General features: G+C 37.7%; 1 protein-coding gene across 5 annotated transcripts in view; it reads right to left on the reverse strand.

The window, feature by feature from the left end:
* Positions 1–20,649, reverse strand: part of LOC127412420 (adhesion G protein-coupled receptor B3-like) — a 252,987-nt gene that overhangs the window by 7,059 nt on the left and 225,279 nt on the right. For 4 of the 5 annotated variants that reach the window (XM_051648751.1, XM_051648749.1, XM_051648753.1 and 1 more), the window contains 9 exons: positions 15,452–15,602; positions 11,941–12,010; positions 11,473–11,539; positions 10,880–10,965; positions 8,142–8,240; positions 6,949–7,120; positions 6,311–6,406; positions 4,761–4,800; positions 557–1,236 (listed from right to left, as the gene is read on the reverse strand). In XM_051648751.1, coding sequence (XP_051504711.1) covers positions 557–1,236; positions 4,761–4,800; positions 6,311–6,406; positions 6,949–7,120; positions 8,142–8,240; positions 10,880–10,965; positions 11,473–11,539; positions 11,941–12,010; positions 15,452–15,602 — 1,461 coding nt within the window. The remainder of the gene's footprint in view (positions 1–556; positions 1,237–4,760; positions 4,801–6,310; positions 6,407–6,948; positions 7,121–8,141; positions 8,241–10,879; positions 10,966–11,472; positions 11,540–11,940; positions 12,011–15,451; positions 15,603–20,649) is intronic. The other variant, XM_051648750.1, reaches the window with a different exon arrangement.

The following is a 20,649-nucleotide window of genomic DNA, read 5'->3' on the forward strand; positions in this document are numbered from 1 at the left end:
ATATAATTGATATTTTTTTTATGTTTATTGCAAAATATTCAGATATATTCAAATTTACTTAAAAGTAGTATGAGAGTGTAGGGAGGCCGACCCAATTACATCATTCAGTTTGTCATTGGAATGGGCGGTAGCTGCCGTGCTCTTTTTACATGCTCTTTTTGCTGTGATTCTCTGATAATTGGATCTTTCTTTGCAGGATCATGGGTAGTGTAGTTCTTCAGCCCAAATTCAGCTAGCAAACACATTTAAAAAAAAAGTTGAAATAACACAGACTGATGGCTTCAAAAGAATCATATACCATTGATTAATAACCTCGGAGCTCACGGTAGGTCTGTCTTTTAAAGTTTATCAATTATCATTAAAAATCACATCCCCTATGGAAAAAAAAAATTATTCATATTTTTACTACTGGAACCAGCATTTTTACAAATTTTGGAATGGAACGACATGTGAGATAGAGCTTGAGTAGCTAGAAGCGTCTGCATTCATTTACTTGTATAGAGTATGTTTCCGGCCCAACTACCTACACTGAATTTGAAGTCTCATTAAAGCGTACCTCTAAAGAGCTCATCGATATAGTTGAACCGGTTTCACTCCGTGACAGTCCTCCACTCTCCTCCATCTCAGCCAGGAAGTTCTTCACCGCTGTGCGTGGCTCAAAAGGCAGATTCTGCATGTGTTCGGCTTGGACGGGATACTGTTGCTCCATTCCCATACCCATGTGCTCCATCCCCGAGTGGCCAAGGTTAAACTCGGGGCCCATCTTATAATGCATCAGCCTGTCGTGTGACAGAGAGTCCATAGTGATGTTCATCTTGGTGTCATCCTTCAGTAGGGTGGGAACGCTGCTGGAACCGGCTCCCGACACCACGCCCGTGGAACTGCGGGGCAGGACGATGTAATCTGTCTCCAACTGCCCTGGTTGGGGGTGGCCACTCATGTCATGGCAGCTCAGCTCCTGTTCGCTCTGCCTGGTGGTGTCTTCCGTACACAGGTATACCGTCCTGCGCATGTCTGCCATGCCATCCAAACACTGGTCGCCCAGATCGCCCATGCCCATGGGCATGTGAAGTCCAGAGGGCTGCTGGATGATCACTTTAGACATGATGTTGCCAGGCAATGTGGAGTAATTGAGCCCCTCAGGACCTTTCTCTTCCTCCTCATCATTGAGAGAGATGCGGGAGAGGGTGCCGGTGATAGTGGCTGCCCGGCAAGAGCCCATGTCTTTGTGGAGGGCTGCAGGTAGGAAGGGATATCATTAGTGAATGTGTGTGTGTGTTTGTGTGTGTGTAATACAAGACAGAATATGTTTTTGACTATTCCTAAATCAGGTGTACATCATGTTTTTAATGCTAATTAAGAACCAATGTAAAAGTCAAGCACAATAAACAATATCTTCACAGTATAAGTGACTAATAACGGGGCCAAAAATCAACCAAAAATAAAAATTCCTCACATATTCACCCTCATGTTGTTGCAAACTAGAATCATCCTCAGCTAGACTAGCTATAACCAGCCTTGATCAGCATGGAAATGTAGCAATAATAGTCTATACCACATCTGGCATAAACCTCCTTACAGATTGTCCTCTGCTATTAGAGAGATGTGTACATATTTAGACTGGATTGCTTCAGTTCACATAAAAGAGCCACACACACATCTAACCGGCATCTAGATGCAAAGACAGAAGCATTAGCAGCACTTTGAGAACAGCCTGTTCTCTGCAGCACAGCTCTGTCTCCACAAATCCATAAGAGAATTACTGCCGCTGTTCATAAATGGACAGCAAGGAGACCAGAGGACAACAATGCATAGTAAAAATCCACCTGGTTGTACACACTAATGCATCACATACCATGGTGTCTAAACAAAACCGCCTTCAGGCTGAAGACAAGGACTTTCTGGGGAAATCTCATTAAATCAATCAAGAACAAGTCCAGGTTATATTTCACCCCTAAAATCAAAATAAATAAATAAATAATAAAAAAATTTGCTTAAAGAGAATGAAGCCTATTTTAGCTTTATTTTAGGAGCATTATAATTTTTTGCACTGACAATTGATAATTCACATAAAAAAACAAAAACTTCTCATTAATATAATGAAAAAATAATTGTTACATTTCATTTGTAACACATTTATACATCATGGTAGTGTTTGTTGTAATTCCTTTCATTTATGCTGATTTAAATAAAGACACATTGAATTAATATCGTTGGTCTTTTGGTTTCTATTTCTGTGGCATCTCAGTGGGTAGCCCCGGCCACAGTGAAATCTCATTGGTCCAAAATCCCGCACCACATAACTGTATGCAGATAACTGTTATTTGAACATCAAATATGTTCTTATTGGCTGTGTACTTAAAGGGGTCATGCTAGACAGCTAGAGGAATCAAATTTTCCTTGATATTTTGACATATGAGGTCACTGATGTATAAAAATGTACTGTAACTTTCAGAACTTAAAACTTCCAAGCCAGTGAAAAAAAAAAAGCATTTATTGAAACCAAGCTGAAAAAACACATGGTTCTCTACTTGTGCGACTTTTCTACGTCACACGGGGACTCATAATTTCATGACTGCCTCAACAGCGACGACAACAGTGCCTACCTTTACATCATTACACCCCTGCCCACTGGCGCTCAGTTGGCTGAAGTGAAGAGAGTTGGACTCCTGAACACCAAAGAGGACTTACACAGGACACCTTCTTGTGTCCATATGGACTATTTTATATAATTTTTGTATACAAACATGCACTAGACAGACGTATTTGCTTTGAAAATATGCTGTGTCAAGTTATAACTTTTAAATGGAGACCCAATTCTATTAAATTCAATTCAACGGCCCTGCATCCTGGATGCATTCTTGCACCAACCGTGTTTTAAGAACGAAGCAAGTTCAACTTCTAAAAACGTGTCTTTCTCTGCTAAATTCCACTGCTCTCTCTGGCTGCGAGAATCATGTCTCGTCCTGTGTGTAAATAGACATGAAGAGTGTGAGCTATAGTGGCTGAGAAGACCAGCGTCTCTCTTTTGGCCTCCGTTGAAGCATCCCAACATAAGGGAAGATCGGCTGAAATTGAACTGTTCCTGATTGCATCAGTGCAGGATTATACTGTGTGGCATGTTTCACCGTAGATTGTTGTGTGTGTGGTTCATTATGGCATGGATTGCTTGTGAACAAAGAAATGGTTATTTAAAGATTAAGAGCAGTTAAAAACACTATTGGACCTGACCACAAAACCGTAAGTAACCAGTTTCATTTATGAATGTCTTATCTAATGACGGCTGTTTACTATTTATGGTTTATGGTGCAGCTGGGCTTAAGTAAAAAGTTTGATACATTCAGATGCAATGTGTTTCACTGACATTGTTGCTATTGTTATTTCGTGTTGAATGTGCGTTATGTGCAAACACTGAAATATAATTTTTGTTGTGGTGAAGCTGGTTTATTCTCTCCTCTAAATGAGTTTCAAACATATATGGCTGTATTCGAGGGGATGTACAATGTTGCCCAATCAAAACAGTGGTCGTTTACATTAAGGTCTTAAATGGGAGGAGAACCAAAGACTGAGCATTTCAGTCAGAGGGCCAGAGACAGAGTTTAAAATTATCATATATATAACTAAATTTTGACTGTTTTTGGTGAAAAAATTTTACTAACATTATAAGTGGACCTCAGTGAAAATATTACAATTAGAAAAAGAAAAACAATCCATGACATGACCCCTCTAAAGTAGTGTCAAAACAAAGTGTAATATAATTTTTCCAAGGCAGAATCCTGGTCAGTAATTTCAGGTAATGTGATAAAAGAAGCCACCATGTAGTTTTGGGTATAACGAAACTGCATTACTAAAAAAATTCCCAGAGAATTTAGAGCACTAATGAAGACTTCATACCACAATGCTTTGATCTTTGTTGGCTGGACCTTAGAACAATCAAACTTTTTAAACCTAACCATTTCCAAGCATAACAATACAATAATTATGTCTAGACCTTGAAAGAAAAATGTTGTTTCAAACCAGTTTCAAAGGACTAAAAAGCTTCATTGTTCTTCACCAAGTGTTTACTTAAGGGAGACAATTAAACAGTACATCTAAGAAGTCAACCAAGAATTCACTTTTATTCCAAATGGCAACCAAATGTACTAAAGATAAAAGAGAATACAATATTTGCAATTAAACAATTATGACTAATTCTGCTTTTGATACATGCAATATCAGAATATGAAAAGCTTTATTTTAGAGATGAACAAATGTTTACAAATCCTCTTTCTAAAGGCTGGTCAGAATTGAAATTGATTTTGAAAACTGTAATAAATTTAATGGCATTAAAAAATATTTAATGTCATTTATTATAAATATTGTGTAATAAAAGCAATCTATGCAATTGAGGAATTCAGTATTCATGGAACCTAAATGGGATTTGTAAATACTATTTATAAGTATGTTTGTAAAGTTTATATATATATATATATATATATATATATATATATATATATATATATATATATATATATATATATATATATATATATACTTATCAGTGTCTATCCAAACATTAAAAAAAAAATTATGTGTGCTAGAACTACACTTTAGGTACAAATACCTACGTATGCTAATGATATCACATTGGATGATTAGCCCGGCCCCAGTGAGACTATTATTTTGATGTGCAACCCCAATGTTTATTCTCATGGGCCTTTTTTGCCCCAAGGCAGAGAATTAATTAGGAACACTTTACTAGTACACCATATGTTTCTTACCTGATCGACAGGCAATGTCCACATCTTTCTCAAAGTCCGTCTGTGAAAAGAGAGAGAAAGACAAAGCCATCATGAAAATGAGACACTTCTTACCCATGTATTGTCACAACAGGAGTTAATTAGACATTTTAAAAAAATTCTAAAGGAATCCTATTGGAATTTCATTCATAATTTGGAACCTATTCTAAAGAATGCTAATGGGAATTTAATTTTTTTCCTTTTAGTAGGATCCCAACAAAACACATAACAAAAACTAGATTTTTCCCAATGAGATTTCCATTAACTGTTCAGTAGCATGACATTATTCCAACTTAGTGTTCTGAAAGCCTATACAATATCCAAAATGTCTACAACGCTACTCCTGTAAATGGTAAAAAATAAAAAAATAAAAAATATATATTTAACTATTTAATGGCTGGTGTAGGAAGACTGGAATTTCTGTGTATCCAGTGTGAACTTTTCTGTTATTTTAGGACACTTTTAGATTGGTTTCAAATTACGATATAAATTCTAAGTAATCCTGTACACATTCCTTGAGGATTTGGTATTTTGACTATAGGAAACTAAAATTAACAGAAGCTAAACATTACCATTAACTTTTAAGAGTTGTAGACACACATTTTTATAGATCAAAAGGTTTTTGCATTAAAAAAGCATCTTAAAAACAAGAAAAGAGTCACTGCAAACTGACATATTCGTGCTAGTAAAATAATCATGTAAAAGCAGAATATTGCATCAACTTTAGAATACAAAGTCTAACTTATCTACAAATCCATGGGATTCTTCTCAAATTCTATAATTTTGCTGGCTTATTTCTACAGTCTAACCATGTCCCACAGCCTCACAGAGCAAATACTCTTTGTAGTCTTCTGTTGTAACAATTTATAAATAGCATTTGACTATTCAGGTGTCACAAAAGAATAGGGGTGATAGAGGTGCTATCAACAGCGCCAAATCAAAGACAGCCTGCACAATGGAGGCCTCGTTAAAGTGAAATGTTTCTTAGAAAGAAACTTTAAATCAAAACATAATTGAGCACTGTAATCGTTATGTGCCAGCAGTTCTGTGTATGGTCTACAGACCATTTTAACAGCAGTTACTTCATCAAGTAAAAAAAAGGTGAGAAAGATCGGTGTGAAATATGACACATAGGTCCAATTCATGAAAGGCAAATACCAAGGAAAAGCCAAAAGACATGGACAAAAGATTTGGTGTCATTAGTTTAGCAAAGTGAACTACCATGCCCTTTAATTACAGAGTAAGTAATGGGCTATTTGGATAATTATTGGACTGAATAATGTACTACAATACCAAAGGATCATGCAGAGGAAAAGTGCTCTATTACATCAGGAGGACTATAAGTGGATGGTATATCACTAATAATAGGGAATGCATTCTGATTTACTTCTGATGTTCTAATATTACCATGCAAGAAGCAATTCACCATTAGCACCAACATTTCAAGTGTTTCCACAGCTGATATAAAAATATTCCAGTTCTTTGAATGTACAGTTAAAGAATACTAAACTCCCAGGAGGTATGTTTCTTACCATGATCTGCGCATGCCCGTTGGGGAATGTACCAGTCGCATCAGCATTGATGGGGTCTTGACAGTTTCTAAGGCGACATCTGAAGGCATCTTGGACCTGTTAACAGTCATTGTAGTCAGATTATTAAATCTGAGCAACAATCCAAGATATTTCAGTACAGAACATTATAAAACCTCAATGGTTTGGGATTTGATCTCATATTCTATCTATAATACATAATTAACAAACCAGACCAAACAAAAAACAAGCATAAATTAAAAACAAATGTATATAAGTATTTTGTCATCTGCACTGCCATTTGAAATGACCAGATTGTTTCCTTTAGGGAACACAATTATTTAAAGGGATAGTTCACACAAAAATGAAACTTCTCTCATCATTGACTTTCTTGTAGATTTTAAATTACTTGTGAAACACTGTCCACATCCCATTTTACTTCCATAATCTGACATAATCTTATATTATACAATACTGTAAAACCAGAACGTGTGTAAAAAGTAATTTTATGTTATGCTAATTTTTTATGTTAAGAGTAAAACTGGGCAAAGACTGAAAACAAACTGGGCCCGGGAATCAAATATATTAGTCTACTGAAATGCTGGAGAAGAGGAGAAGTGATTAGAATGATTCCAGCATACCTCTCTTCTGAGGATACAATGGACCATGACAATGACAAAGCCTTGGAGGGAATCAAAAATGGCAAAGAGGATCTGGAATAATATTGAACGTTTGTCCGTCATGGCCAGCACTGCAGACATCCAGGTGAGAGCTAAAAGAGGGAGGACAACACAGGAACTCCACAGGGAGGCCCTGGGAGAGAGGGAGAGAGAGAGAGAGAGAGAGAGAGAGAGAGAGAGAGAGAAAGAGAGATGTGAGTGTGAAATGAACAACAAAAAAGCACAGTACAGCACAACATCGCACACTTTTTTTTGTTGTTTTTGGATCGTATTTATTTCAAAACAATTATTCAATAAAGAGTTCTAAGCCTTGAATAAACCAACCAGCTCTGAAATGAATTACAACAAAACAACCTTTAATTTGAAGCAAAAAAATTATTTGACAGTCTTAGATTATTTAATTAAGGAATGCACTACTCATCCTATTACAGTAAGCATTGCGAATGATGTAAGTGAATCAAAAAGAAAGGTACAATATGAAACTCTTGACTACAAGTCATTGACTAAAAATATAAAGTAGGCGTTTATTGAAGTTTTGAAGTTTATTGCAAAATATTCACATATAATTTGTTGTTGGAAGACCTTTACATCATTCAAAGTGCATTACGGAAGTGGGTGATCACTGCTGGGCTCTTTTAGTGCAATTTCTGTTTCCACGGTAACAGCGACTCCTCTGATTGTGCATATTTCGTCAGGATTAATGCATTTTTGGGAATTTAGCTATTAAACATGATTTTTGCTTAACAAAACCACGCCATTACTTACAGTAACAAACATGGAGCTTATGCTAGGTCTGTCTTGAAAGGTTTATATAATATTGTTCAAAATAATCTTTCTATGGAGAAAATGAATGGGATTTTCACTTCTGAAACTCTACTGTTTAAAAAGAAAATGTACTTGGTTTGCCAGTTTCATACCAGATATATCATGTTCAAATTGCCATAAATTGCCATCAGCACACAAATGAGTCTGAAAGCCCACAACAACCAATAGAGTGTTTGAACATTACAGACAGAGAATGAGAGCCAGCTGTTCGTTTACACCTTCACAGATCTCCTTCCCCAAGGCAAGGGGAAGGACACACATATAAACTCACACACACTTCCTCGCATCCAGCATAATATCGATTTGCTGAGCCATCGGTAGACACTTACATGGCGTTGCTGGCTGTTGTTGCTGATAAAGCAGTAGTTGAAACTACACCACATTTGGCACATTTTAAAGTTAATCCTGTGTGGGGCTCACTCATCTGCCTGCAGAACAAATAACCAGACAACACAAAGAAAATGTTGATTGCTGTCCTCTAGTATTAAAGGGATACTACACCCAAAAAGTACTCATTTTATCAACATTTACTCACCCTCATGTTATTCCAAATCTGTATGATTTTTTTATTTTTTATTTTTTTCCCTGGAACTAATAAGGTGATGTTAGGCAGTATGTAAGTCTCAGTCACCATTCACTTTGCAATTCTCGTTGCATCTTTTTTCAATATAATGAAAGTAAATGGTGGTGACTAATGCTAACATTCTGCCAAACATCTCCTTTTGTGTTTCACAGAAAAAAAAGAAAACCATGTGGGTTTAAAATGAGAGTGAGTAAATGATGGCAGAATTAACATTTTTGGGTGAACTATCCCTTTAAACTGTCCAATAAGATTAGGTTTATTATCAGATACGGGATAAGTGCTGTCAGGTATTTACACGGTGGTCTGATTGTACCAAAGCAAAGATGGTGGATGCTTTCCCTGCCATTATAAATGGTGAAGTGTGTCATTTCTATGATTCCTTAAAATTAGGGTGGCCAGATGTCCCGTTTTTCCTGGGAAAGTCCCGTATTTAAGCACTTTTTCTAGTGTCCCGACTCATTCTGAAAAAAAAAAAAAGAAAAGAAAAAGAAAACGGGTGTTTTGTCCAATATTTCCCCTCTCCTAAAAATGTATCTTTTGCCTATGCAGATTTCTCAGTCATGTGAGTATTCTAATCAAAGGTAGCCAAGGATACGGCTTGTAAAACCAATAAAATCACACCATGTTATTTGAAGTACATGATTGGATTAAACTATCCAATCACAGTCCCCTATCAATAGACGTCTAGTTAGTGAACTGATTGAAGAGTCAGTCTGAAAGAGCACACAGATGAAATTGCGGCTAAAAATGTCAAGGAGGCGTACATGTATATTTAATGAGGATCTTCAAAAAGAGTTTACATTTCGAAAAAAAGAGTCACAGACAAAGCCTAGTAAAGTGAGGTGTGAGATTTGTGGAGCCTGCTTTTCCATCGCCCATGGAGGCCGCACCGACATCGCGCAGCATGTTCATACAAAAAAGCATGTGGATACTTTGTGTGCCACAACAAATGTTAGTGATTTTTTTGTGAAGCAAAATTCTGAATCTGACAAGGTGCACGCAAGTGAAGGCCATAGGTTTGCACATTCATGACCTGAGAAAAGTCTTACTGGCCAGACTGGAGGAATCATTCATACCCTCTGACATTAAAAAGCAGTTGGATGCCCTGGTTGAAGCTGGTGACAGTGCGAGCGGATGATTTATTTTGTGCAGTCAGAAACTTTTATTCAGCATCGGTTGATTACCTCCAAAATTGGAGCCGCTCATTAGAGAACACAGAAAAACTTGAGTGGGCCCTACTGAGAGACATCTAGGAGTGGAAAGACATTCAGAGCAGCCTCGAACGCTTCTACCCCAGAATCCCCGCTCTCAGTTTGATTGACAAAATCACGCTCTTTGATGAGTGGGCTTGCACGAGAAACATTGTCAGTTGTTGCATCACTGAGTGGAATATGAACAAGACGGCCGTGTCTGAGAGATGGACAGATGTTTTTCGTGAGCTGGAGAGCAAGACCATCAACTTCGGAGTCTTAGCCAAGGTCGTGGAGTTTGTTTTATGCCTGCCTGGGACATCTGCATCTGTGGAGCGTGTGTTCTCATTAATGAACGCAGCACGGACACGGGATAAATCTCGACAGTCATGAAGGCAATGTTTTTCAAACATCTTAATTTTGGTCTGGACTGCTCTGCATTTATAAAAAAACTCTTGAAAGACAAGCGCAGACTGAGAAAAATATCTGCGAGCAAAAATGTTCAAGGTGACAACAGTTACAGATGCGGATGCACCCTCTACTTTGCATTGATCTGCGCCTAGGTAAGGATGCGTCAATTTCATTTTTACTGGGAGGAGTCTGTCCAGTTTTCCACAAGCAGGAATCTGGTCACCCTACTTAAACGAATAGTTCACCCAAAAATGAAAATTTGCTGATAATTTACACACCCTCAGGCTATCCAAGATGTATCTGAGTTTTCTTTCTTCATCAAAACAGAATTTAAGACTTTTAGGATTTCATTTCAGGCCTCCTCCTCTAAACATCTCTGTGATGTGCGCTCATGAGAGGGATGATGTAAGCTCGTTGGTAAGGTCATGCGTCACGTGGAGGAGGAGGCAGGAAGCGCGTCATTATTTACAATAGAAACTTGCACAGAACACAGACCAAGTGCCGTTCACAAACCAAAACAGTCCAAAACAATTTCAAAACAACATAAAATAAAATTAAAAATCATTTCCAAATAATAATAATAATAATAATAAAAACAATGTAAACAATGACACGCTTCCTGACTCCTCCTCCACGTGACGCGTGACCTTACCAACAAGCTTACGTCATCCCTCATGAGCGCACATCACAGAGATGTTTAGAGGAGGAGGCCTGAAATGAAATCCTAAAAGTCTTAAATTCTGTTTTGATGAAGAAAGAAACTCTATTCCTTTAAAATGCTTTCTAGCTAGGCAGCTCACTAGGATTTGGATCAGACCTTTTGAAGTTTTACATTTTCCGTTTTTGTGCATGTGTTTGTGTGGTTGAGTAAGTTGGCACTTACCCTGCTCTATGTTTTAGCTTCTTCTCCAGGATCCCATCTCTCGAAACCAGTTTATTAAATACCAGAATACCAATCACCATGTTAACCTGGACACACAGAGAAAGTCAGAACCTAATCTCATCAAACTGCAAAAGACCTCTCTTCTACCCCGTATACAAGACAGACACAAATTCTCACAAAACAATGTAGAAAAATGCATTTTATTAAATAACCATGTGCAGTACATTTACAAAACATTTCCAGCACAGTTTATTGTAATAACTGCCTTTTTAGCTAAAATCTTTCCCTGCATAGATTAAAGTACAGTGATTTTTACTGAATTTGAGTATTTCACATGATGCTAGTATTTAAGAGTATGCTGATCGATATAAATATACTTTTTTAATTTGCAACTGTTTTTTAAATCCTGTTCACCATGTGACCTGCCAGTATTAGAGCTTAATTCAGTCAAGAAACAAACTTTTGGATCTTGTTTTTCCATTTCAAATTTTGCATGCCAGACTAGTCCAGTAAATTGAATAAAACACCATAAGGCACTGGTGTGTGTAGTTAAGACTGGCAAATAACTGTAAATAAACAAACTGTATAATTACCAGCACAACTGCAGCAGCAGGCCCCACAAATGCATAGAGAAGACCGCCTTCCAGAGATAGCCAACAGCTGCAAACACACACACACACACACACACAAAAACAACAGCAACACAAATATCAGCAAATCTTGCATACAATTTAACATCCGGCATCGACTTAATGGAGCACAGCAGTACACAGTCATATCGTCCTTGGGTGTCTGGGGATCTGTAGCCATATGCCATGGTTCTACATGAGAGACTTTTAGTGTGGAAAAAGAACTCTGACAAGATCTTAATAACACTGTTTATTTCCAGGTATCCTCAAGAGAAAACTTGGGTGGACTGTTGCATTCCCTTGGCTTGCTACTTTACTTCATGCAGATTCTCCTGTCTTTCTTGCCAATGTTTTAATTGGAAGGGTTTTCATGTGCTGTGTTGGGTCTTTTGAGAAAAGAGGAAAAACAGTGAAAAGAAAATAGTGTCTTACTATTGGGGTGTCCCGTATCCTTTAGCTTTCGTGAATCCCATTGATATAGCGACAACCAAGGCGGGTAATCCTTAAAAAGACAAATGCAAATGATTAAAGACCAAATACTGGGTAATTCTTCAAAGCTTGAGACATTCACAAGCCATGTAATTACAGGACTTTCTGTCTAAGGTTAAGAATAAAAAAGAAACTAGACTTTTATATTTTCTGAAGAAAATGTAAGTAGTGCTAGTCCATAAAAAAACTATATGTTATCATGACAGCTAGTTCTGGCTGTATGCTAGGGCATTGCTAGGTGGTTGCTAGGGTGTTTTGGGTGACTGCATACTGGCCCAAGTCAAAAGAGCCCACCCCCAAGTCTCTACGATATTCTTGTGCCTGGCTTAAATCCCTCAAATCCCTACAAGTCTATGAGATTTTTTGTCTGTTTTATCACCTGCCAGGGAAAATCTTTGTTTGATCGCTTAGAAAAGTAATAGCACAACTTTCCTCAATAAGCAGTATGATATAAGGTTATATCGTGTCCATAGCACATCGGTGCGGAACAAATTAGGTGCCAAAGTTTAATACTTAGGAATAGGGATTTGTTAAAATCCATAACCCTAAGAATCTGCTGTAGTAATAGTAACAGTAATTGCCTTAGCAAGAACCAATTAGCTTCAAAATATACTGTCTGCAGAACTGTAGAAGCACATTGGATTTTCAAATTAGGAAAGTTAGAATCTTTTTCAACTTCTAAATTGCTTGTGACACACGAGCAGGCAAACAAACCAATGAGAATCCCTGGAGTTTTACACTTTAAACCACTATGTCACACCTGCTTTGAATCGAAAGGCTGAAGCAATATAATAAGTCTTAGGGAATGAACACATACTGATTGTAAGGCTAAAGTATAATGTCATATCTGCGTATCTTTCTAATCCTCCCTCTCTCTATTTTTCTGTCTCTTGTCTTTGCTGGCCTCAAGTAGGACTGCCTTAATGAAAGGGCTCTTTCTGTCCCTGCCACTGTCCTGTGATCTGAATATTAACATCGTCCCTCTCTCCCTCTGGTGGCTGAATTTATTGATGCAATCAGATTGTCAGAACAACCAGCGAGGGGCCTGGCGGTCCCACCTCCCATTTGTTGAATCTAACTAAAGTTCTGCCCCTAGCTGCCCAGCAATTTCATCCTCTACCAATCAGAAAGCACACCGCAGTGCACACAGCATCGCTGTTCCACCCTCAAAGGTCGCATTTAGTATCTGGATGGGAGAAAAATCTGAGAAGGATTAATTCATTTGACCTGGAAACTGCCCTTTCTGATATAACTGTTTCCTCAGACATACAAACTATGCTTGCTGATTTATAGTTTAGCTGAACAAACACAAGCTATGTCACTTTGGTAGACTGTAGTTTACCAGATATAAAGAACAATGGGGTAACATCTCAATGTGCCATGCCTCTTTTTACCACAAGGCAAAGCAATTTCACCATTCTCTTGAGAGGTGTCATTTCTTCCCATGTCCTTCTTATGTTTCTATGACCTGAATGGCAGTTGATTTGGAGTTACATTTAATTAAGGGGCTCAGCCAGGGGCATCATGCTCGAATTTTATTTAAGGGGGCATTATCTGCAGCACTAGCTCACTTTTGTGCCCTCAGCGAGATAAGACATGACCAGAGGGGGAAAAAAGAAAGGCTTTTTAAAAATGTAGCTGTTCCTTACAAAAGAATGATAGTCCATTGATAGAGTTTTTGAATAGCAGGGGGACCCATGTTAAAATCCCGCCCTACTATTTTTTTTTTTTTTTTTTAAAGTTGTAACTGAACTTAATAAGTGATCACCATGCTTTTTGTGTTATGGAAATAAGTCGATTTTTTCATTATAATAACTCCTTTAGAATTTCACAGGAAAATCATTTACTCACCCTCATGTTGTTTCAAACCCATATAATAATAATCATTCCTTACATTTATATAGTGCTTTTCTAGGCACTCAAAGCACTTTACATAAAATAGGGGAATCTCCTCACCCACCACCAGTGTGCAGCATCCACCTGGATGATGCAACAGCAGCCATAGTGCACCAGAACACCCTCCACACACTAGCTATTGGTGTAGAGGAGAGTAGAGTGATGTAGCCAATTCAGGGATGGAGATTATTAGGAGGCCATGATAGATAGGGGCCAATGGGGGGAATTTGGCAGGACACCAGGGTTATACCCCTATTATTTACAAGACATGCCCTGGGATTTTTAATGACCACAGAGAGTCAAGACCTCAGTTTAACATCTCATCCAAAGGACAGTGCTTTTTTTGTTACAGTATAGTGTCCCTGTCACTATACTGGGACATTAGGACCCACACAGACTGCAGGGTGAGCACCCCCTGCTGGCCTCCCTAATACCACTTCCAGCAGCAACCTTGGTTTTCCCCCAGGAGGTCTCCCATTCAGGTACTGACCAGGCTCAACCCTGCTCAGCTTTAGGGGGCAACCAGGCAAGAGCTGCAGGGTGATATGGCTGCTGGCATATGACTTTCTTGCTTCTGTAGAACACAAAAGGAGAAGTCAGGCAGGATGTTTTAGTTTCATTCACTATTCACTTTCAATGCACCTTTTTTTTCCCCATACAATGAAAGTAAATGGTGACTGAGGCTGTCATTCTGCCTAACATCTCCTTTTGTGCTCCACTGGAAGAAATAAAGTCATACAGCTTTGTAACAACAGGAGGGTGAGAATTGATGGCAAAATTTACATTTTAGGTAAACTGTTGGTTTAATACTTTACACATATGGTCCCATATTGCTATGTCATTTCTTGCTAGATGCAGACAGTGGTGTAATGAACCCAATGGTGGCTGCTGGTGTCCACTAATTTATTCTTTTTGTCTCCTCATATTCACTGCTTAGCAACCGCTGTTATGGAAATCGAGTCACAGACTGATACAAAAGAGGGAGCAACAAGTTAATTTGATTGCAGGCATTGCTATGAATTCCACGGCGAGATACAAAACACAAACAACTTATGATTATAATACAACACTAAGATCTAAAATGTGAATCCTGTATAATACAAAACTGCACTGGGGCATACCACTAATTAAAGAAACATCACACAGATATTAATAATTTTTAATGAATGCATGTTTTCAAATACCCAAACTAATAAATGGTTCATATGTCTGTCCTTGTCAGTCTTCTCCTGTCTAGTCTTTTCCTCAGTGCACAGCAAAACACTGCAATGATGGATAGAGAGCGCCTTATTTGTTGCTAGGTAACTGGAGGGATGAGTGTTAGCTCTTCTGTAATCAATTTGATGTGTGTGTAAAGTGGTCAGGTATAAGAAGCCCTTGGAAGGTATGGAACATACTTGACATTATTTAAAAATGTCACAAGCTAACTCGCATTGTCCACATTTGAGAAATAAATATGAACTAGATGATAGAGCAGATATAGAGGGGGAAAAAGAGAGAGAGAGAGAGAGAGAGAGAGAGAGATGCAGAGATATGTAATGGAGATCCAAGCACTCACCCCATCCTAGGCAGAGGAACCGTTTCCGGATGAGCCTGGTTCGAACTTTCCCAGTCACGGCCATGTAGGACTGCCAAGCTTCTGTCAAAACCCAGCAAAAAGAAGCCAGGAAAAAGAAGTGCAGAAATGCTGTTGTCATCGTGCATATGCCCTGTCCATTCAACATAGAGAGAGAGAGAGAGAGAGAGAGAGAATAAAATTCTGGTTAATATCTACTATAAAACTTGAAACTTTCAAGTAAAAACAAAATCAGTCTAAACAGTAATCTTGCACTGTTTCGGTGGCAGAGTGAAAAGAGCTCTGCCTGACCCAGGCTTTGAGTGAAATGTAATCAAATTCACTTGAAAAAAATAAAAATCACAAGAAATGTAAACTGAGATTAACTGAATCCACCAAGATTTTAAAAATGAAAAAGTTCATTGTTTCTTCTTCTGTTGATTTGATGAAAAGCAAGGGCATGTGAGAGAAGAGAAACCAAAGGCTGTATTGCTTTGATTCAGGATGAAAAACAACAGTTTCATACAAAGAACATGCTTTTCATCATCCCATGCTTCTCATACCAAATCTAGAAAATCTAGAGGTTAGAACATATGTGCTCCAGATATTCTCCACACTTTGTCACCAATAGCAAGCAAGCAGAGAGTAGGAGAGGCCTTCAGCACAGAAATCACAAAATATTACTACCCTTCTCACTGAATGAGCATCTTCCATGCTGAATTTGGTAGACATAATTTTAGATAAAATTTGCATGTGATGGACCAAAACACCTTCTCGTACAATTGTCACCCTGGACCTCCCACCACCAGTTCCCTGTCCTTTTTGAGGCATTTAATTGGTAACTCAACTGCATCTTTCTCTTTGCTATAATTGTGGACAGGATGAGTTGGAAACAAAACAGTTGGGACAACCAAAAAGGGAGGAGAGGGTGCCACTACCCCTAGGGAATCATTTAAGGTGTGGCATGACATGATTTACCCAATTAGGAAATGTTCTTAGATTAACATCCTATGATCTAATTGTAGCCCTAGCCCTAACCATAAATCTACCTCTACTCCTGACCCTAAACTTAACCCTTAAAAAGGCTGATAAGAATGCAACCCTAAGCCTTGCCCTAATCTATAACCTATCCCTAAAATTATTTTTAAAAAGTCCATTGTTGGTCTCCAGCATGTATTGTGTTTTGGATGTAGGTCGTCAGCATGGGATTCTGGTATGTTGATGTCCCTATCAGTTGTCTTAACTAGCTTGACCTGCAAGCCTCCCTTGTTCAATCAGCTTAATTCGAAAAAGACAAACGTTTTTGCTGCACCAAACAAGCATGCTGGAATAAATTGGTCTTTTCAAGATCTGATAGGTCAATAGGAATGTTGATCCAGGAGCATCATCTCCTTGGGTAAAACGTGTTAAATGTAGAAAACATCACCCAAGCCTGGAGAGGAATCCACCCACCATCCAGTGACCCTGCACCACTAACCAAGGCCAGAGGGAGAATCTGGATACTCGTGGCATGGAAAGATAGTTGGGAGCATCAACCTACTTCCAAGGTTGGTGGTGAAGGCATGGCCGGCATGATGTTCAGTGGCAGGAGCCAGAGACAAGCTGGAGGAAACATAATGAAGGATTCCGTCTGCTGCACCTGGTGTGGCCAAAACAAGTGCAGTGAAAATAGATCACAGCTGGCAACATGTGATAGGGCACACCTGATGCTGACGAGCTCTCCACGCTGCCATAAAACCACTACTGTGTCTCTTCCTCAGCTTCAATGGACTCAATGTCCTTGAGAATCAGTTTGTAGTTCACAGCCAGGGTTCTTCTCAGCCAAGTGGCCTCCTGGTCTTGTAAATCTGGACCAGTCCTGCATGGACCGTTCCATGACTTCCAGACAAGGACACTATGGCCCTTTGGACTTTTCTTTCTGTCACTTCCTCAGTTTGTGTTATTTCTTAGGTGAAAAGCCTGAAGAGAGTCATTACTAACACCACTGTATCTCTTCATTGTGCGCCACCAACATGTTAGAGCTGTGATAAGTCAACATTTTGATTGAGGGGGACATTTTGCAGTATCCATACAATGGACCCTATTCACATTTCTGGGTTTGGAATGCCCAAGTAAACTCTTGCGGTGTAAACTTCTATAGCTGTGAATGGGAGACCACAGCAAATGTTATTTTTGCATTCCTATTTGCTCTAACAGTAAAATAAAAAAAAAGAAAAAATCAACTATTGTGTTTCCACGACTTTCCAAATGAGGAAAAAATAGAGAACTATGGACTACAGAATCAGAAGAGAGAAAGATGCCAAATTTACTGTCACTATCTCAGCAGCTGTATTTGAAACCCAAAAGCAGCAGTTGACAATATTTTTTTTAATGCAGAGGTAATATAACAAAGAATAATGTTAAATAAAAATACACTAAATAGTTCAAACATTTTAAATATAAAAATGTTTACTAGATTTAAGCTCCGTAATAGGGCAGAAACATGTCATCACAGTCTGTGAAAAGGGTCCATTAGTGACATCAACATTTTTAATTGATAATTCAGTGAAGAAAGGCCAGGAAATTATGGGGGGAAGAAGGGAAAATGGGATGACACAACTTATTTTGACTACACAAGCACTCCGGCTAAATATGTCAGAACATATGGTATGTTTGCGTGCTACTATCTAGGCCATGACTCCTACATATCTAAGACTTTGCAACTAAAATGTCACACTTATCTTTACATAAACACTTAGCATTCTGTCGAATTGTGCTCTATTGCTTCAAAATACTTACAACTGGAGTTAATCTTACCATTACATTTTCAGAGGCACAAACATCAGTGAATATAGTTTGGATAATTGCTAAACACAACAACAGAAGGACAAGCACCAACAATATACATTGCATGTATGCATTAGCCAGGTGATTTTATCCAAAGCAACATGTAGTTCATATAAAATATACATTTTATCAGTTTGTGTGTTCCCTGGGAATCAAAACCCATGACCTTGGCATTGTAAGAACCATGCTCTTCAAGATGAGCTTTAGGAACAACCCAGAAAAAATAGCAATATATAAAAATGTATATATGCCCATACTTCATACAGCATCAAAATGTCTCATATAAATAGCATCACAAAGAAGAACAATGTGCAGTCAGAAATGTAAAAGCACATAAGCATATACAGTATACCCACACCAAAGCTCCTAACCTGAGTGGGAATATTTGACTTGTATCTTTAAGTACCAAATGTACTATATCTGTATGCGTGTGGGTTTGCCTGAAGAGCTGGGCAGCAGAGGAAGTGGAGGGGGTGGCACACAGCCTCAGCTGAAATCCTGAGTGCACACTGCCCTTTACAAAGGCAAATTGCCGGGAGATATTGAGCCCACTGTGTCTGTATCTATGGCAACAGAGGAAGTTCAGGAGAACAGGAAAGTACAACATGGCTGACGTAAAGGGAGGTTTGTGTATGTGTATGTGTGTAGAAGGGCTGATGCTGGTGTGTGCTTCTTGTGTTGAAAATCACTGTATAAAAGGGATTCATATTTGGCAGCGTGAGACAGGGAGAGTGGGACATTAACTATAAGGGTGGTGAGTTAATTTACATGCATATACACAGGGTTGGGAGGGTTACTTTTGAAATGTATTCCACTACAGATTACAGAATACATGCTGTAAAATGTAATTTGTAACGTATTCCGTTAGATTACTCAAGGTCAGTAACGTATTCTAAGTCCTTTGGATTACTTCTTCAGCACTGGTAGATTTTTTCACTTGTTTTGACTATAAAAACTCTGCCAGTACAGTAAGACAAGAAACACATGTTAAAAATACATTCTCTGAAAAACCTAAATATCTTATGCAGTGTTGTTTCTAAAACAAGATAATTAAAATTGATCTTGTTTTAAGGATTTTTAGATATTTTTACAGGAAAACAATACAAAAATTATTATCAAGAATATGATTTTTGCCCTAATATCAAAGGTCTTACTAGAAAAAAAGAAATTATGATCTAACGTGAATTTTCTTGATAAAAAAATATGATCGTGCCTGGTAACGTAAAATGGCTAGAAATAGCATTTTAGCTCAGCGTAAAGCTGACAATTTGCACAAGGTTTATTTCTATTTCTTCTGCTCCAAACTTACTTCTCTGTCTGCTCGTATGAATGTAACACATCATAAGAAAGCGTTTCACCGCTGTTCAAATGCACTTTGGGTCGCATCATTTATATGTATACATTTTTCCATCTGAAAGGACTAAATATTAAATGAAACAAATGACAATAAAATGCAAAGTAATCTCTTCAGTAATCAAAATACTTTTTGAATGTAACTGTATTCTAATTACCAATGATTTAAATTGTAACTGTAGTGGAATACAGTTACTTATATTTTGTATTTTAAATACGTAATCCCGTTACATGTATTCCGTTACTCCCCAACCCTGCATATACAACAGCTCTCTGGTGTAACATTACCTCACGTCAATAAGCTTTCTGACACACTATTTGATGATAAAAAAAAATATGGTAACATTTTACAGTAAGGTTCCATTTGTTAACATTAGTTAACAACATGAGTTAATATGAACTAACAATGAACTATACTTTTACTGCATTTATTAATCTTAGTTAATTTTAATTTTAACATATAGTAATACATTTTTAAAATCAAAAGTTGCATTTGTTACCATTAAAGCACTATGAACTAACATGAACTAGCAATGAACAATAGTATTTTTATTAACAAACATTTACAAAAAAATAAATAAACGATGTAAAATATATTGTTAATTGTTTGTTCATGATACCTAATGCATTAACTAATGTTAACGAATGGAACCTTATTGTAAAGTGTTACCACAAATATTAAAATAAATATATAACCTGCACAAAATTATGTGAAATATGAAATAACTATAAACCACCAATGTCTACTGAGTTTCATTTATGTCAAACATGTTCTCATTTGAGAAACTACGTTTAAACATATGAGAGAAAACATTACGTTGATCGAATGCCAGTCTATTTCACTAAAATGTAATAAATGAATTTAACTAATTAACCTTTTCATGAGTTGGGTCTAAAATCCTCTGCAGTGCACCCTGGAATTAGTTATTTTTGCACGTGACACTGCACAGCTGGTAGAGCGTAGACGAGTATTTCTTTTACTATTTTATTACAATTTTTGATTTCTTGTCATTAAAATAAAA

This window comes from Myxocyprinus asiaticus, chromosome 21 (assembly GCF_019703515.2).
Source record: "Myxocyprinus asiaticus isolate MX2 ecotype Aquarium Trade chromosome 21, UBuf_Myxa_2, whole genome shotgun sequence".
Classification (NCBI taxonomy): domain Eukaryota; kingdom Metazoa; phylum Chordata; class Actinopteri; order Cypriniformes; family Catostomidae; genus Myxocyprinus; species Myxocyprinus asiaticus.